The sequence below is a fragment of the Nelumbo lutea genome, chromosome 4, assembly GCF_056320005.1.
Source record: "Nelumbo lutea isolate HS-2025 chromosome 4, American lotus-T2T, whole genome shotgun sequence".
NCBI lineage: Eukaryota > Viridiplantae > Streptophyta > Magnoliopsida > Proteales > Nelumbonaceae > Nelumbo > Nelumbo lutea.
The window spans coordinates 32,883,985-32,910,677 of record NC_142687.1 but is presented as its reverse complement, the minus strand read 5'-3'; the positions used below and the strand labels follow the sequence as shown (position 1 = coordinate 32,910,677).

At 36.0% G+C, this 26,693-nt stretch overlaps 1 protein-coding gene across 6 annotated transcripts in view; it reads right to left on the bottom strand.

Moving 5' to 3' along the window:
* DEG7 (DegP protease 7) overlaps positions 1-26,693 on the bottom strand; it is an 85,296-nt gene that overhangs the window by 20,978 nt on the left and 37,625 nt on the right. For all 6 annotated transcript variants that reach the window (XM_088984231.1, XM_088984228.1, XM_088984232.1 and 3 more), the window contains 8 exons: positions 25,850-25,939; positions 16,418-16,483; positions 16,172-16,228; positions 15,389-15,454; positions 14,327-14,434; positions 11,635-11,715; positions 6,653-6,702; positions 372-537 (listed from right to left, as the gene is read on the bottom strand). In XM_088984231.1, coding sequence (XP_088840357.1) covers positions 372-537; positions 6,653-6,702; positions 11,635-11,715; positions 14,327-14,434; positions 15,389-15,454; positions 16,172-16,228; positions 16,418-16,483; positions 25,850-25,939 — 684 coding nt within the window. The remainder of the gene's footprint in view (positions 1-371; positions 538-6,652; positions 6,703-11,634; positions 11,716-14,326; positions 14,435-15,388; positions 15,455-16,171; positions 16,229-16,417; positions 16,484-25,849; positions 25,940-26,693) is intronic.

Sequence of the window (26,693 nt, the reverse complement as noted above, 5' to 3'; positions counted from 1 at the left end):
GGGACAACTCAGTCAGTCAGTCCCATTGCTGCATCTTCTTCCTATTAGGGAGCAATGGTCTTTGGCATCAAACATGAACACCTCTTAGATGGAAACAAAAGTCTGCTAACTCTAGCAGTTTCATTAGCTTTATTTATTTTGTGGGAGGGGGGTAGCTATAGTGTTTGGTGTTGTATCAGTGGCTTATGTTGCCAAGTGCCAACTTGTGTAAGAGGCTGGTCCCAGCTTAACTAAATTTGAATCTATTTTATCCAGTCTCTTTGCTTTCATTATTAAAGTCTCTTTATCTGTTATCCACAAAAAAAGGAAAGAAACTAAAGTGAAATTAGTAGCATTTAGAAAGGTAATAATGATGTATAAAAACCACGTACCTTGCTACGATGGCGATCCATGTAGCTTATATATTCCAAAGGCACCCGGGCACCCCTAGAAAGCTTAGAGAGAACTGATATAAAATCATCAAGTTGAGATATCTCTTCTCCTGCAAATTTCTTTATTATGGCATGTCGAGGAACTCCTGCTCTGGAGAGCATATATCTGCAATTTGTAGGTAATCCAATCCATTGGCTAATGAATACTTAATTTCATAGCAAAACTTTTCTTTATTGATTACATCCATTGAGTGCATTAACCAATAAAACAAACACAAATAGTGGTAGGTGGTCAGTTGGGCTAACCACTAGGAACCAAATATTATCCTAACATAAAATTCAAGATTGCATCCACTTTTGCACTCTAAACCATGTGGTAGACATATTGGATAACTAAGGCACATCTATGGTTCAATGCTCATAGCTACATATGTGTGGTAGAAATAACCAAATAAAAAGTGCAGCTGGTGTTCCTGGATCCAGCCATCCCAACACAATGTATGTAGGTGGGGCTTGTTCTGACCTTGGCCCAGACAAACCTGAAAACACTTAGAAAAACTGAACATATAATCTAATATCTAACTGTGCTGACTAAGGATGTTGAAGATCAAAGATTTTTTACTACTTGAATAAATGAGAATCGCAGGGAATTCAAGGAAATGAAGGTGACAATGGTTTTGTAAGTTGGAGCCTTGGAGGTGAGGTCATTGCTTGGTTTAAGGATTTTATAGATGGTGCAGCTTCAGCTCATAGGAAGTTCATATGAAAAAGCTTGAAGACAGAATGTGGAAGAGAAAGGAGAAGGGCTATTTCATTGCTCTCTAAAAGCATTTCGGCAACCAGAGAAAATAGCTAACATGTTTTCCTCAAAGACAAAGGAAGTAAAGGATGGAAGGAGGTCTTCAGGCTTTTTGCAAGAGTTTCTTGAACATATGAAGGAATGGGTAGTGGAGCCTAGAGGTGCAAATGGATCAGACCATGATCCGATCCGATATCTGATCCTATTTTGTCAGATTCAGATATCCCGATTGGTTTTTTGGATTAGATCAAATAATAGGATCCGATTTTGGGGTGCAAATGGATCGGATCATGATTCAATCCAATCTGATATCTGATCCTATTTTGTCATATTCAGATATTCCCTATCGGGTTTTTGGATTAGATCGAATAATAGGATCCGATCAAAAATCAGATCGAATTAGGATCACCCCATTCAATCCAATCATTTATATTCTATTTTTGTAATATTTTATATTATTTATGTTTCTATAAAAAACATGTATATATATGATGAAAATAGTTGAAAAAATACTTGTATTTTTTGTTTTGCTTTATATAAAATGTTATTTTTTCCTCTTATTAATTTATTAAAATTTTCAGAAATTAAATCAGATCGGATCAAATTCAGATATCTGACATTCTTAACGGACTTGGATTTGAATTGATCTTTGTGACATCGGATCAGATCTACGATTTATATTATTGGATCAAATTCAGATATAACCCAATTCGAATCTGAGCCGATCCATTTGAATCCCTGGTGGAGCCCAGAAAGAGGGTAGAAGATCAAATGAGAAGAACTGTCAAGGACAAAGTCCTACTGGAATTACTGACAGTGGCGAAATCCAAAGGGAGATGTACAATGGCTGTTAATACTAGGAAGATTGAGAGCAGAATATGGTTATTGATATGCAAAAAGAAGCCTGAGTGTTAGATCTTTGAGCACTACAAATACAGCTTTATTGGGGAAATGGCTGTGGTGCTATGGTAATGAGAGGGAAGCTTTGTGGAGGATGCTGATCCATGATAAATATGGGGATGCAGCATTAGGATGGGAAACTGCAGCTGTCCAAATTTCCTAGGCACTGGTGTTTGGAAGGGCATAATGAAGATTAAAGAAGCTTTCTCCCAATTCATCTCATTCAAACCAGGGCAGGGGGACCAGGTGAAATTTTGGCCTGACGTCTGGTGTGGCCCAAGACCTTTAAGTCTGTTTTGCCCCCAAATTTTCAATGCAGCTGTGGACAAGAATGCCTTGATTAGGGATTATATCAAAATCATAGGGGAGCAGGTCATTTGGGCAGCAAAACTTGGAAGGAATATACATGACTGGGATGAAGAAAAGCTGCTGGTTTTGCTGGGTGATTTGCAACAATTTCCAATCCAGATGATTGACTGCTGAACCCTATTGGAAGTGGATTTGGAGAGTGGGTCTCCCATCTAAAATCACCTTTTTTTTTCTGTAGACAGTTATTCTAGACAGAATTCTAACTACAGATCATCTGATTTTGGGAGGGTTGGGAAGGCAAAGAAAGAAGGAACTCAAAAGTTTAAAAGACATAGCTAGCTCTAAAGTATAGAACAGGAAGAGGAACTTTCAAACCAGGCCTCCAATAGAAAAGGAGGATAAAAGAGTGGCAGATGAATTGTGTGTGGACACTGGGGTTTGTTCAAGTGAAGATGAGTCTGATCAAGCAGATGAAATAAAGATGGATAAAACTCACCTGATTAATAAACAATTGATTTGGAAAATGTGGTGGAAACAGATATTGAGGTCAGTAAGTTGTTGGGTTTGCTCGCCCTGGGAGGAGAGGAGGCTACTAGGAAAATTTTCAAAGAGTTGGAAGAGAAATAGCCAATGAAAACAAATTAAGGAGATGAGGAATGTGGTATTATTAGCCTTCAAGTCAGAGAAATTATATACTCTAGACTAGCAGGTGAGAATATTTGTCCAGATGACGAAGAGAGTGAGATGGCTGCAAATGAAATGTTTGAGAAGAATGCAGTAAAAAGATTCAAAAGTCGGAAGGATCATCATACTCAGTGTTGAGCAAACGGGTAAATTCTACCCAGAACCGAGTGGAACCAACCTCGAACCGGCCTTGAACTGACCCTACCCAATCCATCACATGATAGGGTCTGATTCCAAATTCTTGGAACCGGCCCCCACCCAGGCCAGTTCCAAGGTCTAACGGTTTACCCTACCCGAACAGACCCAATAACCTAGCCTAGTTGGCCTTGATGGAACCGACCTTATGGAACCGGCCTTGGAACCGAACTTTCCTTGAAACAAACCCCAAGGCCTTGGAACCGACCTCAGACCTACTAAGGCCAGAACCGACCCTGAAACCAGCCCCTACAGGGTAGGTTCCAGGTTCTTCCGTGGAACCAAACCGAACCGACCCATGCTCACCCCGTAGGAAGGTAAAATGGTCAAGAAGAACGGAAGTGGAGCAAAGTAGTTATGGAACAATCTGTGGGGGAAACAGGCATTTTGGATTGAGTTGGTCCATCCTTTTTTTGGTTTGGGGAGATCCAAAGTTGCATTTGGGAGGATTCAAAGCAAGAAATGAAGAAAGGACATCAGATGCCAGACCTACAGAATGCATTGCCAGCCAAAAAATAAGTGACTTTGACCAGTCAAACATTGATTGATTTGGCTGAGATTTAGTGGGAACAAATTACACTTAAAGTGCTTTAGTAAGGCCTCTAGTTGGCTATTTTTTAGCTTTTGCAGGTTATGGTCAAAGTTAAAATGAATGGCTAGACCATTGGACCCCACTAGCTGTATCATTTTTTTTTATCAGCACTCCACCAGCTGTATCATCCACAATAGTAATAGTTTTTTGTGTCAAGTTTGGTCAATGTTGCTTTAGTAATTAGAGAGTTTAGTTTCAATTTACTACGAACATACCATGATACCAGTTAATACTCAAGGTTATTCAATTAGTTAGTTTTAATATTATTCTAAAATAGTGACATTAGTTTTAATATTATCTTTGTATTTAGTTAGTTTCAGTAGAATTAAAAGAGTTATAAATTTGTCCTACTTTGAATAGGAGGTTTTTTTGGACCATTTCTTGATTTGCATGTGTCACCTTTGCACAGAGTCCTGCTAAAATTTTCTATATAAATTCCAATTTTATCAGATATCTCCAAAGTTTATATTAAAGTCTAAATACAAGTAGGAAATTGTTGCTTTTATATTTTATCAGTAGGTCTCATAAAGACAACATTCATTCTAGTTTTGCCAAGACAAGAATATCATTAGTGTCTTCTTTTCTCCATTTCTACTAAGCCAACAGTTATAGTAGAGATTATTCTTGCATCCTCTTTGACTTGAGACTAATTCATATCCTCCGTTTCGCCAGTGAATCTTTCAACTTGAGACTGGTCATAGAAGGACCTTACCCAACGAGATGGGTCAAAAATATGGAATCGTGGTGAGAAGAGACCCAGAAGATCAGGTTGGGTTCTGGCAATGATGGAGGAAAGACGAATAGTCAAACAGAAGGGGAAGGGAATGAGGTTGTAGACGAGGGTATTTTAGGAAGCAAAAATATTTATGGTTCAGTTGGGGTCTTTACCTTGGGCTGCATAATGGACAGTGAAAGTAGAGTTCCAAAGAGAAATAAAAGTGGTGGAGCCCATGCGAACTTAAGTGGTGAGGCGAATCGGCTGGGACATGTGTAAGTAGAAAGAAAGGAGAGAAATGGGGAGATGAAAGAAAAGGAAAAAGTTGAATTTCAGAAGACAGAGATGACACAGGCAGGAAAAGATGGCGAAGGTTCGATTGTGGACCAAGCTTTGAAGACAAAGTTCATCAATAATGCTGGAGAGTTCTCTACGAAGCATCATTTCAAATTAAGGGTTTCGAACAAGAAAAAGTTCAAGTAATCTCAAAGTTTTAGGCACACATTTGAGTTTGAAAACTCTGGGAAGAGGCTTTGGAATCTGAGAGCCGAAATGGCTCATGAAGTATTTCAGAAGAGTGACCAATGTGGAAGATTCGTTGAACCTCTTAATCTAAGAGAACACTGCGATGAAAGGAAAAAGGAGAAGACAAGTCCTAATCAACAAGCAGGTAAGTTTATCTCTTTTGGTGAATTTGTAGTCGAGCTTTCTTCCTTTTCGTCACAGACATGGAATCTGGAGGAGGTTCAAGTGGTTATTTGTTCAGAAGGTTTAGAAGGTAAGGAAGGAAGGGGGGTGGTTTCTGGGGAAGTAGTGAAGGAGTTAGTGAGGTGGGAAGGGGAGGACAAGGAAGAAATGTTAGGTAGGGCTGGCTGTGGAGGGAATGACGCTAAGAGTGTTCCTACTGAACACGGCGATGAGGTTGTGAAAGAGGCTTTTGACAAGAATGACAAAACTGACTCATCTCTAGACTGTGAGGATTATCAAAAGTTTGAAATTTCAGCTGGTAGGATTGGAGTACATCTAGGGCGGAGAAGAACTGTAAACAAGGAGGGTGCCTTAGGACCTATATGAGCGAAAAAGGCTAGAGAAACAAGCAAGTGGTGCCATGTCCATGTGTCTAAGGTTTTCTCGAGGCTAAAAGACGGTTCGATTGGGGTAGGTCCTTCTAACAAATATAAGAGTGTACAGAAGGAAGAGATTAAAAGGCTTAGATGCAAAGAAAAAGGGTGATGAAAGGAGGGAGGAGGAGCTTCAAGTTGTCATAGGGGAGATAGTCAACCCTGACAAAAGAAGGGTCGGAGGTTAGACCAGGGTCAGGGGATAAGAAAGAAGAGGGAGGTCAAGCTGGTGAAAGTAGCCTTACTTTGTCTCAACAAGCTGACAAGGGGGGGGGAGAAAGTGGAGATTAAGACCTTGGTGGACAGGGAGATTAGGATTGGCAAGAGTTTAGGGCTATTCTTTTTGGGAAGGCGTAGAGTTCGTTACAAGAGCTTTTGAAAATTTTGAAATGAGTAAAAGGGAAGAGAAATTGAAGAAGATTCTGCGACAGAAAGAAGAAAATGCTTGGAATGAGGAAGATGACGGGCAGGATGACTCGTTTGAGCCGGAAGACTAGCCAATGTATGAAGGGGGGGTCTCGGTTTTTTCATTTTGTTAGTTTCATGTCTTTGTAAGCCTTGCTGTATGTAGGAGGGGATGGGGGGATTTCTCAGTCTTTCTTTTGGTTAGTCTTGTGTCATTGTAAGCCTTGCTGTTGTTGGTACTGGGTTTGGGTGTTATCTTAACACCCCTGTCAGTGCTGTAATCTGCTTTTTATTTTATCAATAAATTTTTTCTTTTATTCTTCAAAACACATACTTGCTGGATGCAGTCTACAGCAATGTGCATAGAGTTTTCTGTTTTACTACCAACAAGTCCCTGGAAAATATCTTAAACTGTTTTCAAGTTTTCCCCTCATACAGAAACATTAATTAGTTATTTAATTGATCACATATAGCTGACTATATAAAAATTCAAACAGGTCTACAAATGGATATCCAAGAAACACTATTCATGAGTTCCAACGTAAGTTAGAGTGCACTAACCCTGGTTCCGTTACATATACCAGACCACAGGTGAATCGAAAATTTCTAGCCTGTGTAAAATAACCAAAAGCATTAGGCATTTCAAACAATGAAAATAAACAGGTGATTAAAACAAAATTAAGATTAGACATAGCAATGGAGTGGTTCTTGCACTAAATAGGAGCAAAATAACATACATAAGTCATCACATTTTTGTTCAAATAATTGAGAAATGACAACAGTATCAATTTTGAGTTGGTCTTTTATTCAGGCTCAAGAAGCTGTATAAAAGACAACAGATGCACCATATCTTATATCATGCATGTGGTATATTTAATACAATTTTTTCATTCTATCTCAAACAACTAATATTTGCAAGACAAAATAAGGGTCCGTTTGGTTTGCAGTTGGAATCGGAATCGAAATGGTCCATTCCCATAATCCGTTTGGTTCAGACAAATTGGGAATGGGAATTAGAATCAACAGGAATGGGATTTCATTCCCAAGGGAGGGGCAGGGAATGGCCATTCCCTCAAATGGGGGAATGCCATTCCAGCAGGAGTGGGAATGGGATTCTGATTCCACCCAACCAAACAGTTGGAATCGGAATAGCCCATTCCGATTCTGATTCCAGACCCCTATTCCCACAAACCAAACAGGGCCTAAGTACCATATCATCTGTTAACCTCACGATTTTGAACTGAAATAGAAGAAAGTTGAGGACTTGAATGTTCTCGTAACTTCACGGGATCAACAACTTTCTCAGCTAAGATTTAAAGCAAAATAAATAACATCAACAACAACAAATGCTAATTTAAATAGTAATATACAAAAACAATTCTTTGAGACAAAAAAAAAAAAAAAACACCCTAGCTTAAAGATATTTTTGCTTGTTTCATATTACATATGAATTAAGAAAGTAGTTTAGGTAAAATACGAGAGATGGCAAACATAGGTGAGAGAGGAGAGTACTATCCTTGGGTAGAAACATTGCACTGGATGTACTCAACCAAATAATTGGCGATCCAAGGGGCACAGAGCTAATAGGCAACATCGTAAACCTTCCACTGGTCCCATGTTCTAGTGCTTTAAATGATGTCCTCAAATTTCTTTTGTTAAATACATCCAATATGAAAGGGACCATATTATATTCAAAAAGAGGTCCCATGGTGCTTGATGTTTGCTGATGACCTTTTTTTTTCTTGTTTTGTTAGACAACTGTAAAGAAACTTGATTAAAATAAAGTAAAAGAGATGTATACAATAGAACAAGCATCCCCGGGAGAGGAGTGAGCTGCTACCACTCCAAAGAAAAACTAAGAGATTTATAACTGTGCCCAATATAACTGTCCCTGGTCAATTCCTTGTTTGGCTAAGGTATCATCCATTCCATTGCTGATGGTATAGTATTAATTGATGAGACTAACAACGGATTAAATGCAAGATTAAGCTTCTCAACAAGTACATTAGAAACAAGAGGTTTTAAAATAAGTAGGACTAAAACAATTTCTTTTTTTTTTATCAGCAGAAGAAATTATTTTATTAGATTTAAAGAAAGCTGTAGGAGTACAATATGATGACAAGGATGTCGTCCCCAAGAGCTTATCAAATTACAGTTACAAAGAAATCCCAAAAAGGAAAATAAGTTGCCAGCATCACAAAATACATCAGATTACAAATTAGCCCAAAATAAGCCATCTCTATCAGCCCCTTGCTTTGCCAATATATCTGCCATTCCATTTGCAGACCTTCTTATCCCTAAAAGCATGTCTGTATTTCCACGTAGATGATCTCATATTCTTGGACCAAGATATGACTAACTGAGAATCTCCTTCCACTTGCAATTCCCTTACTCCAAATTGTACAGCAAGCCGTAATCCATGTAAGAGAGCCATCACTTCAGCTTGTACTGAACCTCCAAACCCAATTGGCCCTGAAATTAATGCCACCACCACTCCTTCGTGGTTTCTAAAAACACCTCCTATTCCCGCCCTTCCTGGATTACCCAATGAGCTACCATCAAAGTTATGTTTCAGATTGTTAAAAGATCGAGGTTTCCAAACCATTCTAACACTTTCTGCAGGATTAAAACAAAATGTATACAATGTAAACCTAATAATAGGAGTGCAAACCGGATTAAACTTAGAATTTGAGACCAAGGGATAAATCAATGTGACCTCTTCCATTACCTTGGTTTAATAATTCTTAACAAAGGGTAGATGACATAATCATATAATTTTCTTCTTCCCACTTCTCATGTTCATTCAATGATTTAAAAGGCGCGCCTAGGCGCACAAGCGAGGTGCATTTTAGGGTAGGCGCCTTGCCCAGGTCCTAGGCAAAGCCCTTTCAAAAGGTGCACGCCTTGTGCGCTTGGTGTGCCTTGCACCTCAGCCCAGGCATGCGCCTTTTGAAAATTTGATGCTTTTTTGCTTTTTTTGGTAATGTTGTTCTCATTCATGCATCCTAATAAAATATCTTCTTAAAAAGCAATTAAAACTATAAAATCATTATCTTTTGTGTGAGAACTAAGAATTTAAGACCTAATGTGGATTTGTTTGGGCTTGCCTCGAGGGGCATGGCACAAAGGCGGCTCGTAGAATCAGGAATGTAATATGTTTTACATCACATTAGCTACTTGAAGTAATGCAATTGAGAAAAAAAGTGATTGTCGATTTTATATGCTTGAAAATGTTTTAAAATTTAAGTTTATATTTTTATTAATATTATGTTTAATAATTTTTTAAATTTTTTTGCATGTTTTTAGATTTTTTTTGGCATTTTTTTTTAGTTTTTTAGCTTTTTTTTTTTGCGCCTTGCGCCTCAAGCGCAAATTGACCCCTACACCTTGCGCTTTTAAAACACAGTGTTTCATCACTGTTACCAATGGATTTCTTGATCTTCCTAGTGAGATACCCCAATTTTCCCCTTTCTTCCAATGAACATCTTCACATCCTTGGACCATTCCAAGAAATTTGAACAATAGAGATGAGCAATGGATACAGGGATTAGGGAAGTGTCAACCTACCAGTTCGAAGAGAGAAGAGCAAGAGTTTTAGGGGTGTCTAATCTGAATACTCAACCCCCACCCAGTGATTTAAAAGGCGTAACTAGGCGCACTGGCAAGGCGCATTTAGGGTATGTGCCTCGCCAAGGTACTAGGCACAACCATTTCAAAAGGCGCACAACTGGTGTGCCAATGCGTGCGCCTGATGCGCCTTGCCCTCAGTCAAGGCGTGCACCTTTTGAAAATTCCATGCATTTTTTTCTATGTATGAACCTAGTGGCTGGGCCAAGGGCTTCGCCCCCCGGACCCCTAACCACACCCCCTCAAGGCAAAGCCCAAACAAGTCCATGTTAGGGTCTTAAATTCTTAATTCACACACAATTCATAAAATATCTTCTTAAAAAGGCAATTAAAGTTATAAAATCATTGTGTTTTTATGTGAGAATTAAGAATTGAAGACCCTAACATGGACTTGTTTGGGCTTGCCTCGAGGGGCATGGTACAAAGGCAGCTTGTAGAATCAGGAATGCAATATGTTTTACATCACTTTAGCTACTTGAAGTAACACAATTATAGAAAAAAAAAAAAAGAGATTGTGAGTTTTACATGCTTGAAAATGCTTTATATGTTCAATTTTATTTTTAAATTTTCATTTGAATACTCTTTACATGTTGCGGTTATGTATTTTAATTTTAGATAGTAGGTTTTATAAAAATTTATTTTAAAATTTAAGTTTATAATTTTTCTTAATATTATGTTTAATATATTTTATTTTTTACATTTTTTAGATTTTTTTTGTTTTTTTTTTATTTTCTGACTTTTTTTATGTTTTAGCTTTTCTTGTATTTTTGTGCCTTGCTTCAAAAAGGTGTGTGCCTTGCCTTGCACCTTGGATGCAAATTAGCCATTGTGCTTTTTTTGCGCCTTGCACACACTACTCCCACCCCAAAGAGCCAATACACACACACACACACACAAAGAATAAGAAAAGAACAAGACAGTAGGGATTATAGTAATACAATGCATCAAGTGTCTTCACAGGAAGTGCATGTTGTCCATGCCACCACCAGTTAAGGACTGAATCCCAGAAAATATAGAAGTAGTTGAGTCTTCTGAAGTCACGGTAAACAACCCCAACACCACTGCTGGCCACTGCTGTACATGTTCAACCATGATTACAGAACACATACACAGACCTGTTAAACTCCTTTTCAACTACTAACAGTCCCACAACTGAAAAGAAAGGAACTGATTACAACTCCAGCATTACTGCTGTATTAAGTGGATCAACACTAATCCACATAAGAAATTAAGAGGAATCAGTCATATACACATGCAACACTACTACTGCTGTTGTACCTCTGTACACCATTTACTACCAAACAGAACCACTTCTGTAACTCCACTTCCTTCACCCAAACAGGAACAGCTCATTCAAACAACTTTTCTCAGCACGGATAGAAGTGATCGCCATGCTTACCTGCAGTCCCTAGGGCCACAGCAGTAGGTTTACAAAACTATAGATCACCACAGCCACTGACATACTCCACAAGCAGAAGGCCTCTTTCGTAGCACTCTATGAATCCCTACATGCTTCAATCACCAGTTCAAATAACTGAAAAAATAAACCCAGGTCTTATGACCCAGAAAGAATAGAATAAAAAGAAGAGAAGGCTCATAACATCAGATCTGATTGTCAAATCCTTGTGCAGAATGCTTCCTTCAATAAGACTGTTAGAAGAGGAAAGAAAGATCTAATCTCCTCTTTGGCAGATGGTGCTCTGATACCATCTCATTTGTTATAGAAGATCTAGAAGGAAGAAGACAGCACAAGCGAGAAAGAAGCAAAGCATTGGGTATGTGGTGCTGCCCCACAACACTTTTATATTAAGCATGTTTTTAAAAAAAATGATGAAAAGGATCAAATTGACCTTCTGCCTATTAGTACAACAAAATACTAGTTCTCATAACAAACAACAACAATAAACACAACTTACCTGTTGGTAGGAAAGAGGGTGAATAACTGCACCACTTACTTCCAAGAAGTAATTAGGAGTTATCGAATGCAAATCCTGAACCTGAACCATCATCAGACAAAGTCATAATCAGAAATACAAAGCAAACATAAAGAAAGTCAGCTGAATAATGATTCCTTATCTCAAGATGAGCACTGATCCAATTAAAATTTGAATGATCAAAGACCTTTAACATCTCAGGAAAATTCAGTCCATGTCCAGCTGAAATATTTTCTGTCTACTATTTTAATCATTTATTTCTTAGTAATAAATCTGTAATCATCAAAGATTCTCTAGATTCAAATGTAATTAATAAAATGAAGTTGTCCTCACTCCTCACCTTATACGAGGGAGAAGTAAGGTAGGAAGAAGGTTGTAGAAATTTTGCATTAGTTTTTGGGATGCAAAATTTGCTGTGCCAATGAGTTCAAATTTTGCATCAGGTAAGAGAGCAAATCGTGGCTACAGATTAACAGATGCAAATCTGAATGAGATGCAGAATTTGCAAGTGGTTCAGATTTGCATTGCAAACAGAACTATAAGTGTAATTGGGGATGCAGACCCATCAGACACCACTGATCCCTATGGTGGATGCAGACTCATCTGTAATCAATAGATTCTTTTATGGTGGATACAAGAACAAAAAGGAGGCTTAAGGCCACTGGAATACATAATACATAACCGGGAAGGCAAGAACCTTGTCATACAGTATTAACATCATGTTCAGGTAGGTCTTAATGCATGCCAACTCTTTTTTTTTTCTTTTTTCTATTTTTTTTTGGTAACAGTCTAAGTGGACGAAGACAATTGCCTTTTACAGGAGAAGAGATCATCATATGGCATTGGTTTACCATTAATATGCTAAACTCATGTAAGAGATTACCATTGATCCCTATTCTGGGTCAGGGAATTCTAATTTTCATTCATTACAGTTGAGACCATTATCTTCCCCTCATATAGGACTTGGAGTGCAACTTGGGTTGCGTTGAGTTGAGCATTTGCCAAATTTAAAGGGGCCCAAGCTCTTTTTTATTTTTTATCAGTAAAAGTGATTTTATTAAGAAAATGATATGAGAAAGAAATTGAGTAGCCTCGGCATATCCTTTAAAATTCCACCTAAGGTTTTGCTTTACATCCTTACAACTGAGCCCAAAAACAATATTCCCTATCAGCCCCTTGCTTCGCTAGCTGGTCCACAAACCCATTTGCTGCTCTTGGAGTCCACTGAAATAATAACTGCATGTGCTTGGTAATGTGATTAAGTTTCTTGGTTTCATTTCTGAACACCCATGGAGTCTTTCCGTTCTGCTTTAGCCAGCTTATAATTACTTTGGAGTCGCCTTCTATAACCAGCTTTCTCACACCTATTTCCATGGCTTTTTGTATTCCAAAGACCACTGCTTTTAGTTGAGCTGTAATGGAGTCTCCCCATCCGATAGGACCCGAATACAGCCCCACTACTTTCCCCATGTCATCTCCTATGACCCCCACCAATTCCAGCCACACCTGGGTTGCCAATGCTGCTCCTATCAAAGTATAATTTGAGGAATCCAGATTCAGGAGGATACCAGCTTGTTAACACCTTTTTTGCTGATGACGAGGATGCTACAGTCCTCTAGTTCCTGATTATATCATCCACAGTAAAGTTTGAGAATAAACCCATAGATTTTACCCATGAGATCACTTTTATCATAATCCCTTCTATCAGTAATTCCTTACACCTATTCTTTCCTTCAAAAATTCTCTGACATAGATTTTACCCAGGAGGCCCAAGCTCAATTTACTTGAATTTCTTCAACTTGGAGTCTTGGACAACCAGACTTGCACAACATATAGGACATCTTACATACACACTTTGATAATTAATAAAGTTTATGACTATTAAAGACATCTCTGTTACTTTGTTTTTGGCTTTATTATTTATTTATAGATTGTCTCTCACAACCTATAAAGTGTATGACTATAAAAACATCTCTGTTTACTTCGTATAAAAGCAGGGGAGGTCCTTTTTCTTCTATACATGAACTAAAGGAGTTTTGTTGCTTCTCTTTTTTATTCCTTCCTTTTTTTTTTAGGGAGAAGATGGTTGTACCAAGTGTTTTAAAAGGCATGGGAAGCATACGCCTGGAGGCACGCCTCCAGGCGGGGCGCTCCCAAAATGCCCTGAGGCGTATGCCAGAGGCGCTGACACCTCTGAGCCGTATGCCTCCTGTACTTTTCTCATGACGCGCGCTAGAGGTGTACGCCTCATGTGCCTCATGCACATCTGATATAAAAAGACAGAAAAAAAAGGGAAAGGAAAGGAAAGGGAAGGGAAGAAAAGATAAGGGGAAAGAAAGTGGTTTGCCCCCCGCCCCTTCGGCCGCTTCAACACGACCCCCCTTTCAACTAATGTTTTGCGTCTTTATTATTCTTAATATAAAAGATTTTTATTAAAAATAAAGAAAAAATGAGATCCCCCCCTTCCTCTTCATCCTCCTCCTAACTCCCAATTATCAAACCACCAACCTCACTGCAAATTTGATTTTTGAAACCTTGAGAAACAGAACCACCATGGCAATTTCTTATCTCTATAACGTTTGACAATTAACATTTAACCCAACATTAAGTAAAAGAAGCATTCATTTATAAATAAACCTAATTGAAAAACAGAATACTGAAAGATAAACAATACCAGCAATTTAACAGTCAAGGAAGTGCCACCCCTTTCAATCAGCAAATCTATCTCCTGATCAACGCTATCATCAAGTACAGTCTCCAGCTTCAGAAACTGAGTAATCACCTAGATTAAATGACAATAGATCAGAAGAATCTCATATACTATATGGAAATTTAAAACCAGTACTCAACTCTTCACAAAATCAGAGACCAATCTGATCTCACAATCAGCATGGAGGTTGGAGGGATCTACTATCTGATTTTAAAATTCTACACTGTGGTAACATAAATCTGTTTCTCTAGGACATTTCTCTTTTTTCTTCTTGATTAAAGAACTATAATTATTCAAATAGTTTTAGAAAGGTAAAAAAATTAAATTATACAACACCTAATTCTGTGTAAAAATTAAAATTTGCAAGTAACCTGGCATGAAGAGTAGTAGAATCTGTATTTTGGGGAAAGCATTGTTAAGCTAGTAGTTCTACGGTACTTCATTCAATATATGTACATAACCCACGGTTGTTTTTGCCCATTCCAATGGGGGTAGAGTTTTTATTCTCATCACATCTATTTGCAAATGAATTCTTTTCTAACTTGTTACTGATTCCTAAGCAAAGTACTATAATATTTTATTGTATTATTATTTTGCTCTAATATGTGAAAAATATAATACTTTAATAGTGAAAATTAATAATAACGTTGCTTTATGCATATCCAATCATTTTCCCATACCAAGTAGCTGGGCACAACTTTAGGTTTATCTATGTGGGTACAGAAATAAACTTGCTATTATAAATGAGGCAAGTAATTGATTTTTCATGCATATGCCAAGTATTAGCAACATAAATGCTTTTGAAAGTTAGATTGGCATATTTTAATTCAATAAATGGCCACATAAACATCACATACATCAAGCATTCCTAAGTCCTAAACTAGGATAGTCTAAACAAATGGAGAAATCATATACCAAGTAATAGTTTTCAAAATTAGTAAACAATATAAAGCCAAAGATCACCAGAGCAGAACAAAGGCATCATTGAGCTTAAATACATTGTCATTTTCTGAAAGAATAACTTACTTCCCCATTCAGCCGAACAAGCACATCACCAGGCTCCAAATGCTTGTGTGCTGGGCCTCCTGGCACCTAAAAAAGGTAGATTTTGGTCAGAAGTTATAAAAGTACATAAATCCGTGAAATACAATGCTCAATCTCCTGAAAAAAAAAAAAGTAAAGCAGTTATGGAGAAGCAAAACCTTCACCCTTGGAAAAAAGAAAGGATTAATTAATAAATAGATCAAAAATTAAAAAGTGAAACAACAGAATCTTGGTGGGTGAAAGGTTTGGTAGCAGAGATAAGTATATCTGGGCATCTATACCCGTTGCCATTTTGTGGTCTATTTGGATGGAAAGAACAAAAGAATCTTTGAGAAGAAAATTTCACAAAAAGAAACCCTCAAAAAGATGGTGGGAAGGATTTGTTCTTGGGCAATACTGGAGAAGGCTTTCATAATGTTCCAGTTCACTCTGATTTAAACAGAGGATCTATTTACACTGTAATTGGGGATCCCTGATCCCCATGCTTTCTATGCAGTATGCAGTCTTCTGTGCAGCCCCTTAATGTAGTAGGAGAAATATGTCCCTGTTACTCTGATCATGTACTTCAAGCATAGTTTCTTAATAATAATATTTTGCTTTCCTTCAAAAAAAAAAATGAAACCTTTAATTGGATAAAGGCAGTGGATAAAATGATAAGCCTATATCACCTTAATCATCAGAACATGAACATCTTGAGTTAATAGAATTTTATTTGGTGATTTGGAGCCCTCTCCACAACCAATATGCAGAAGAGGGAACACTCACCACAGAATCAACAACAAGCATTCCAGTCTCACCAGCAGGAGATGCATGCCTAACCATCTGTAAGCCACAAAAAACTTAACATGAGTGAAAAATTTGGAAATGAACCTCAGATTAACATTTAAATGATTCAAGTATATTTGTTCTAAAACAAAAGGCCATATAAATAATTTTGAAAAAATGAAACATAAAAGGAAATATATGAGAAGAAATAAAATAGAAAGAGAAGAGGAGGTAATATCTAAGCACCTGCTCCGTTTCACTTTGCAGACCAAGCCGGCGTGTCTCATCAAATCCTTTATGAAGAAATGTCACCTACAAATAAAGCCAAAGAAAACCATGGTAAATATTCAAATAGTTTAAGAGATGTAATCCTCTCTCTCCCTACCTCCCTACCTCCCTCTCATGTGCACCTGATATCTTTCACCTAAGCTACATGGTTGTTTAGGCATATAGGCAATTCAAGGCAACAGTGAACTGGGCATGACTTAAGTTATAGAAGGAAAGTTAAGCTTTAGGTTAGTTCCATAATTTTACATAACAATCAGCATGAACATAAATTGAAAAAAGTAGTAATGCTCTTTACTATAACATTAACTTCCTCCCAGTAGCAAATCACCGTATCTAAAAGACAATAACAATTCAAATCTATTAATTTAAAATGTTTTAAAAGTAACAAAGTAGTTTGGGTAAGAAGATCTGCAAATGCTTTGGCATATTTGTTAACTAAGCAAGGAGCAACAAGAAACCATTTCTATTGGAGACTAGTTTCCAAAGGTGGGAGTTGTAAACATTGCAATGGTTGTTCTAGTGTTGGTTAACTATGGTTAACTACCACAGTGGGCTTTGCTTTGGAATCATCTTATTTTTTCAAAAAAAATAATAATAATAATATATAAAAGTAAACACAATAGTATAATACGTATTGAATAGAGTAATTTCATGTCTAATTAAAATCTAAAGAAGGTAATAATTTTATATAATAAAAATTTAAGATAGAAAGCAAGGAAAAGAGCCCTATATTTTTAATGTAGTAGTAGTAGTAATGAAATATTTATCCTTCTATATTTCAAGAGAGCCATAAACAACACATGAAATATTTATAATATATGATACAATTATCAAAATACAATTAAGATGCAGCCTATAGTAATACTATTAAAATAAGAAACCCACCTTGTGATTGTCCTGTCTAGATCAGAGCCTGGTCACCCAGATTGTCACCCAGATTGGCACCTTTTTAAGATAAGTCTGGGAATCCCACCATGGGTGCCTTGTTGCCTAGGAGACACTTTGACAACTATGTTTAGCTATACATCATTACCCCTTCCATCCCCCAAAAAACTTGTGCATCAAACGGATCCTGACTAGTTAGAAAGTTATAGAAGTATCCTATTTTGAAGATTTTTTTGATAGGTTTCAGAAAACATTTCATTATATAAACAAGAATATACAGAAAGTGATATAACCAGGGAATGAGCACCCCTTAAAACATGTCTGACAATTAAGTCCTATACAATCATTCCCTACCCAACCCTTTCCCGCAGGATCAGGTTAACATTTTTTTTTGATAAGTAGGAATTTCTATTTTTTGAAGTCTGAATACAAGTAGGAGTCAACAGGTCTTGTAGAGAACAAACCTATTTTATTCTTTTATTCTTCCCTACTAAAGCTTGCAAAGCAGCTTGAATTCAAAGAGTCAGAGGTGGAGGGGACTCTTAGGTGGTCATTTCTTGGACAAGAAGTAACACCCAAATACCTTGGATCTATAGACACACCATCCAGGAGAGTGAAAGTATAGCAGGGGCGCTAACTGTCAATTTTAATTGGGTGAGGAGAGCTGCTAATGGAATGACAGATACTTTAGCTAAACAAGGGGCTTTTATGCATCAATTGTTTTGGGCGAAATTGTAATCTTTGTTAGCTCAGGGAGGAGTTTTTCCACCTTGATGTATCCTTATAATTTCCTTAATACGATCTCCTTTATGATAAAAAAAAAGACTGAATAAAGATTTCTTTTTAAGTGGTGGTTATCAATTTGGAAGATTGGGAGGTAGAGGCTATAGCAGGTTCTCTAGAGTGTTCCATGTCTCGTTGGCCTTTAACCTACTTGGGTCTTCCGTTAGGAGCTAACCCAAAAGAAAGTCGGTTCCGGTATCCAATTGTGGAAAAGCTTGAAAAGAGACTGGGTACTTGGAAAAAAAGTTACATTTCGATAGGGGGTAGAGTGACCTTGATTAGGGTGACACTTGCTAGTCTTCCGGTTCATGATACCCTCAAGGAAAGCCAACAAGCTAGAAAAGGTGATGAGGGATTTCATGTGAGAGCCAGGGAAGAGAAGAAGGATCATTTGATTAGGTGGGAGATATTCAGCAGGAGTAAAGAAGAAGGGGGATTAGGACTGGGAAATCTAGTTCTTAAAAATGAAGCTCTATTAAGGAAGTGGATTTGGAGATGGCCATTATAGAGAGAGAGAGAGAGAGAGAGAGGTTGTGGCACAAGGTGGTGAATAGTATTCATGGCTGTTTGCAGAACGGTTGGGATGCCGGGTATCTCAACAGGTGACTCTTGCAACACCCTGGAAGGCCATTCACGGAATTCTACCCCATTTTCTCAATCTGGTCAGGTATGATGTTAATTCTGCCATTCCGGACACAATGCTCTTTTTTGGGAAGACATTTGGGTGGGAAACCAACCTCTTAAAGACCTTTTTCCCTCTCTTTACTCCCTTTCCCTTTATAAGGAATAGCTAGTTTCCAGTTTTATTTCCTACTCAGATTCTTCTGTGGCCCTAAACTGGGATTTTGGTTTCCGTAGAGGGTTACGTGATGATGAAAGTGCTTGTGTTTCAGATTTATTGTGTTCGCTTGAATCTATTTGTCTAGATCCCCTCAAACCTAACACAAGAACTTGGACCCCTAACCCAAAAAGTTTGTTCACTTGCTCCTCTTTCTTCAAGTCCCTTTGTTCCACTTCTACACCTTAGAATTTCCCAGTTAAAGAATTTTGGACTAGGCCTATTCCCCCAAAGATTGTTGTTTTTTGTTGGGAAGTTTATTATGGTAAGATTAGCACCTTTGAAAACCTACAAAAGAGAATACCAAATCAGTGCTTATGCCCTAATTGGTGTATTCTTTGTAAATCTCAGAATGAGGACTGTCACCATTACTGATCTCTTGCTCCTTTGCTACAGATTTATGGAATTGGATTCTTATATTGTTTGAGTGTAGGTGGAACCCACCATCTGATACTAGCTTTTTGTTTAGTTCGTCTATTTTTGAATGGCACACAAAGAGAGGGAGAATTATGTGGAGGTGCATAAGAGCAGCTTTGTTGTGGACAGTTTGGGAAGAAAGGAACACTAGAATCTTTTGTGAAAAAGAAAGGAGCTTCTCGAAAGTTAAAGAATGTATTCTGACAAGGGCAATTCAGTGGCTGAAAACTCTAAAGATCTTTGATACATACTCTTTTGATGACCTATGGAGAAGCTGGTTAGCAGTGGCTAATACTTCTACTAGGAAGGACAGACATGGGGTTGAATAGATGCCAGCAGGGGAGGAGTTTATCAAGCTGAACTTTGATGGAAGTAGCTGAGGAAATCCAGGACCTTCAAGCATAGGAGGAGTGCTGAGAAACAAAGATAGTAACATTATATCTTTGTACTCAGGTCCTGCAGGTGTTGGAGACTCTTTAAGGGTCGAATTACTTGCTGTTGTACAAAGAATCCAGCTTGCAAATCAGCTAGGCATAGAGCATCGGATTATTGAAGGGGATTCCCAGGTGATTGTGGGTTGGCTGAAGGATCTGGACACTGTGATTTGGGGTTTTAGAGATCTTCTCAAAAAGGTTAAATGGTTAACAAGGAATATGACAATCAGAGCTCAGTGGGTAGGCAGATCAACAAACTCATTGGCTGATTCACTTGCAAAACAAGAGGTTCTCCAGGATAATTTATTTTGGGCTTTAGTGCAATTTATTTTGTACTTATAATTCTATAACTAGCTTTAAAGGGGAAAGGTCGCATCTCGTGCCTTTCCTCGGGTTGCATGTAACTCTTATTTGCTGGTTTAATAAAATTTCACTCATTTATCAAAAAAAAAAAAAGAATTGTTTTTTCTGTTTCTACCATAGCCAGCAACTATAATAGAATTTATTCTTGATTTCTTTCTTCCTATTCTATTCTTTTTTTCCCCACTAAGGACTGAATAAAAATAACCCTAGACCTTGTATGAAAATGGAAGGACATTGATAATGCACTCAGGCCCGATGGGGAAGGGCACTCGGTGAGAGTTGATATGATGGAAGCAAGCATAGGGGAACAGAAGGCTAACGAATTGGGAGCTGAAAGGTTAATGGTTGAAGGAGATTCCAAAGTTTTTATTAGCTGGCTTTTAAAGATGGAAGTTGCTTGCTTCATCAAGAATGAACTAAGGTGATTGAAATGTTCTCTAAGAATATGCAGATAGAGATTAAATGAGTTCAAAGATCAGCAAATGGTTTAGCTGACTGCCTAGCTAAGCAGGGAGTCAATAGATGGCTTCGATGTAAAATGTGTGGGTGGGAAAGCTAGGGCTATATGTACCCACAACCTCTTGTTTTTACCTCATTTAATTAATAAGTCGTTTTTTCATTGTGTAGATGATAAAAAAAAAAAACTCCTCTCTCTCTCTCTCTCACTGTATATATATAACAAGACAGTCCATGTCAGCAGCCCTCTCCTTTCAGTATAGTCGTATAGGTATTTATCTATTTTCTCCTTTTTCTATGTTTTCCCTTATTTTCTTTTGGTTTAAAAATATAAAAAAGTAACCATTGCCAATTTTGATTGGATCAATAAAGCTGTACACTTTTATTTGTAGAGAGAGAGAGAGAGAGAGACCTTTGGGTTTTCCAAGGCCACTTAATTGAATACATGCTATTATTGCATTTAAGAGAGAGAGAGAGAATGAGAATAGTAATACAATATAATAAAGTAAAACATTAATAAATCAAATAGTCTAAATAGGTTGAAGCTAAACAATCAAACACAAAACAACAAAAATGAAAAAATTATTTTAAAATGTTATTAATTTAAAAGTCCACTAAACTTCAACTTAAAAATAATAATTATTAACAAAACTTTTAAAATGTTAATTAAAAACATTTCAATTCCACTTAAAAATCAAACTTAATAAGCACTAATAAAAAAAATTAAATATACAAAAATACTAATTGATAGTTTTAATAATATTATGATTTAAAGATGGGTTCGATATAACCTATGTTCTAATGTTGTATTTTGCTTTATTTGTTCTTTTTATTTTACTACATAACTTTGTATTAATGCATTTTTAATTAATTAATAATATTTTTAAAATTAATAATTTTTATGAGTTAGAGACCTTTACTATACATAGTGCACATGCTACATAAAAGACTTATATAAAAAAGAGGACACATTAAAAATGATATAAAAATAAAAAATTAATGAAAATTTAAATGGTAGAACTTGTTTTATCACTCAGGCAAAGAAGACGAGATAAAGGGTCTATGTTTACCCAATTTTGAAAACGATTATGGTCCATTTGGAAACCCATAACGTGTGATACACGATACAACATATTTTAACACATTCAATAATAACAATAGTAGTAGTAATCTATAAAATTTGAAATCTAATAAGTATAATTAATAAAAATTAATAGTTCATAAATTAAAAAATAAATAAAATTTAATTATATTTAAAGATAATCAATATTAATAGGATAGTTAAAATTAATAAATAAAAAGTAAAAAATTATGAAAAATAATAAAATAAACCATTTGCATTCCATATAAAAAAATATAAAATTAATTAAAACAATAAAACTAATAATGATCCAATTAGAAATGTCATAAGACTCCTACTTAGGTGATCATTTATAATAACAGTCCAATATGACTATAGGGATTATTAGGAGTTGGTTGACTATGCATATTGTGTTTAAAGATGACATGTCTGATAGTATTTTGTTGAGGATGGCCTGTTTTTGAGGTCCAACTTGTTAGCTATTTGTACAGATTATCATTGTACAAAGGACCTTTTACTTTAACACAATCATAAAAAATCATTTATAATTTAGCCCAACCCAGCTAAACCTACAAATTTTTGGGCTCAAGCAACTATTTCTTCTAAGCTAGGTCTAGCTACACCAAGCCCACAAATAATGTGAGCAGTAGGGATTTAAAATTAATAAAAATTACTGAAGTTAATAAAAAATATTAAATTTTAGCAAGTTTTATCTAGAAACCATTAATAAAATTAGTATTGATAAAATTAATAATAAAAAGTAACAAATCATTTATAACTTACCCCAACCTAACTATACCTATATATTTTCAGGATCAAGCAACTATTTTCTTTTGAGCTAGGTCTAGCTCAGATCTGCACCAAGTCCATACATAATGTGGGCAGTAGGACTGTAAACAGATCAGACTCAAATCATATCCAAACTATATCCGCATCAACATCCAATTATGAAATTTCTAGATCTGCATCCACATCTGATTATTATTATGTTGGATTTTGAATTTTTAAAGTACATATGTATAATAAATGCATAATAAAAAATACTAAATTTATTAATTATAAACTTTATATAATTACACATAATATCTATATGTATACATAAATATACTACATATATATATAAAATAATAACTTTTTGCTAGACATGGATTTTAATCAAATTGGATGGATTAAATCCACATCCAGTCGAATTATTAATCAAATGCAAGTTCTAACATCCAAATCAAGGATAATTAGATTCGAAGTCTAATCGGGTATCAAATTTTCGAAGTCCAATGACTAGGGGTGAGAATGGGTCAGTTCAGTTTGGTTCCATGGCAGAACCTGGAACCTACCTTGTGGGGACCGATTCCAAGTTTTTGAACTAGAACCTACCCTGTGAAGGTCGATTCCATGGTTGGTTCTGACCTTGGCAGTTTTTGGGTCAGTTCTAGGGTTTACCCATGGAACCTGTTCTTTCTTTACTATACTCTTCAAAAAAAGCATGGCCCTTAAAAACTTGATTTACGATAAATATAATATATATTTTAAAACTTACATCATCTTTATTCATTAAATCGAGTAATTTAATATGTAGATTATCATTATATGGTTCAAAACTTATGGTTTAAATTAAAATTTTGTAAATATTGCCTTTTACACTACTTATTGTACATATTCAAATATTAAAATGAAAACAAATGATCAAACGACTTAAGTAACTCAATGGTCAAGTGAGACCATGGCCTCAGTAACCATGAGTGCTTGGGTTCAAATCTTCACATTCCCAAAAGTAATTTTGGGTCTATTTCAGCGCAAGTTCGGTTCCAAGGTAGGTTCCACCAAGGTCGATTCCACCAAGGCATATTCATCGGGTTGGTTTGCATAGGGCCATTTCAAGGCCAGTTCGAGGCCGGTTCCTAGTAGAACCTACCAATTTGCTCACTCCTACCAATGATAGCCTTAGCAAATAGGGCCCAAGCTAAGCAACTCCTAAGCTCAATTTGGAAGTTATATGCATATATGGTAAATATTGTTATATAATATTTAGATAACAAATTTAATATTAATATATATATGTTATATATTTTTTAAATAGATTAAAATTAAGTACATTTTTTAATTTGTAAAAAAAACATAATTTTATAATTAACACACGCAAAAAAGGCATATTCATCGGGTTGGTTTGCGTAGGGTAATTTCAAGGCCAGTTCGAGGTCGGTTCCTGGTAGAACCTACCAATTTGCTCGCTCCTACCAATGATAGTCGTAGCAAATAAGGCCCAAGCTAAGCAACTCCTAAGCTCAATTTGGAAGTTATATGCATATATATATATTTATTATATAATATTTAGATAACAAATTTAATATTAATATATATTATGTTATATTTTTTAAATAGATTAAAATTAAGTGCATTTTTTAATTTGTAAAAAAATCATAATTTTATAATTGACACGCGCAAACCTATCCAAGTCCTAGGCCTAGACAAATATTATTGCACTTGAAGTGTGGATCAGGCTAGGCCAAGCAACCTTAAAAACTGTTAATACACTATCAAAATCTGGCCCAAGATCTTTTATTTCTTTTGGTTCATTGGGCTACACAATGGGGGTAGCCCATCCCCCATAGCTCATTTGGCTTCAATATTATCTAAAAATAGTTAAAAAAAAAATAATGCATGCATGGGTTGCACTCGGTTTGGTTCAGTCTAATTATGAATGTCATAGTGCGTGCAACTTGGGTGGGATGGGAGAGGATGAGGATCAATCCAAGCCTAATCCAAAGTCTTAAACCTTGAGTTCGGTTTAGATTAATTTATATATGACTAAAAAAGTTAACTATAGATTAATTTAATTATGATTTATGACTACGGCCTAACTTTATATATTTGTTAATATTTAAGTATTTTAAATATTTAAGTGATATTCACAAAAAAAATGTAACATTTAATCATTAATAAAGTAAAACAATAAAACTGAACACTGAGATAAAATGAAAAAATAATTATTTTATTAAGTAATTAGCAATAATTTTTTTATTTTTGTTGAAAAACATTAATATTATAGATTCAAATTACTAAGTTGCTAAATGATTTTTGTAACAAATAATTCAAATAAAGATTTAATTAATTTAAACAACATTGCATTCCTTCCTTAGTTATAAGTTTTGGTTATTTCACTTTCCCTTTGATAAATCCTGTGCATCACATAGGTCCCCGCTAGTGAATCAATAAAGCCTAACAGTTACCAATCAAGAAAAACAGTAAACAACATATCTTACTAGGTAGGCAATAAAACCCTGAACTATATAATCTCAATATGGCCCAAAAAATGAAAATTTTAAAAATTAAAAAAAAAAAAACATCACCCCCAATAACCACATAAAAGGGATAACTCCCCCCAAGAAAAAAAAGAAAGCAAACTACTCTACAAATCCAAAACTAAGCACCTCACCCCACCCATTCAAAATACCACCGTCAAACCGTAGATGCTACAAAACAAACCCAGAACACCCATTAAATGCAATAGGAACAGAAATCAGAGACCTTCGAACACCCATAAAAGTGCAATGTCCAAGAACCAGAACACCCCTCCAAAAGAGCCAAACAAGTCCAACACATTAATCAACCCATCCTCAAAACAAGGGAAAGAATAATATCATCAAGGATCTCACAGCAAACCATCTGAGTTGCACTTTCAACATTTGCAGAAGCTTCATACTAAAACTAAAGATCTGTACGAAAGCACATAATACTAAATTTACATGTGAACTAAAAATATTTTAATTTTCCTAAATGATCCTTTCTTCTCATTTTACCTCTGTCAAATACCTGAAGAATCATTGCCAACAGGCTAAACAAGAACTTATCAGAATCACAAGCAATAACAAAAATTTGACAACATGAAAGCCTTTTTTTTTTTTTTTGAGAAAATCATTGCCAACATGAAAGCATTTTTGAACCTTATGGAGCTTGTGCAAGAGAAACCAGAAAATATATTGACCCAAAACAGAGAAAGAAATGTAGGAGATAAAATAAAACAAAATTATTTGTCAGGAAATGTTAAAGCTTTTATCTCAAGCAGTTCTCAGTTGTTATACAATCTAACAAGATCATTAAGAATGTGAAACTTGATGAGAAAAGAACCAACAAACCTGAAGCGTACCACGAGGAATAGTGACTGCCAACCATTTATTTCCAAATGAATCCCAGCCATCCTGCAGAAATTTTAATGCCCTCACAACCTGCCAATTATAGAACCCCAAGACTTAAAATTTGCAAGGGTCAAAGATTTATCAGCATAACCTACTATGGCACTCAACCAAAACATCTTTAAAATTTCACAGCAACAATAATTGAAAATGACAAAAACGATAAAGACAAAGAAAAAATAAAATAAAGACCTATTTTTTAATAAATAATAAAAATTTAACCAAAAATGCAGCAAGAGGAATAAGAAAATGAAACAAGGGTGGAGAAATTTCTTTGTTTTTTTTTTTTATCAATAACTGTGAAATGTATTAATTAAGATTAAGAAAATTACAAAGCAAGGGGGCTAAACAATCTTAGCTCCCTAGAACAATCATTGAGCACCAAAATACAATTATAATACGGCCCAAAATAAAGAGTTTCTGTTCACCCCTTGCCTAGCTAGACATCTGCCAGTGAGTTTGCACTTCTCTTTACCCATTTGTACTGAATTTCAATATTGTTAGTCAGCCACTTAAATTTTCTCTTTTCATTGCTGTAATTCCATATCCTAGAGTTATCCTCTTTTAACCAGTTCACCACAACTTAAAAGTCTCCTTCTATGATCAGCTTACTAAATTGCATCTCCTTGACTCTTTGTACTCCTTCAAGAGCTTCAAGTATCTCAGCCCTCAAGGAATCTCCTTCCCCTATTGGTCCTGAAAACATAGCTAACAAATTCCCATGTTCATCTCTTATTGCTCCCCCAATTCCAGATGGCCCTGGAGTACCCATATTGCTGCCATCAAA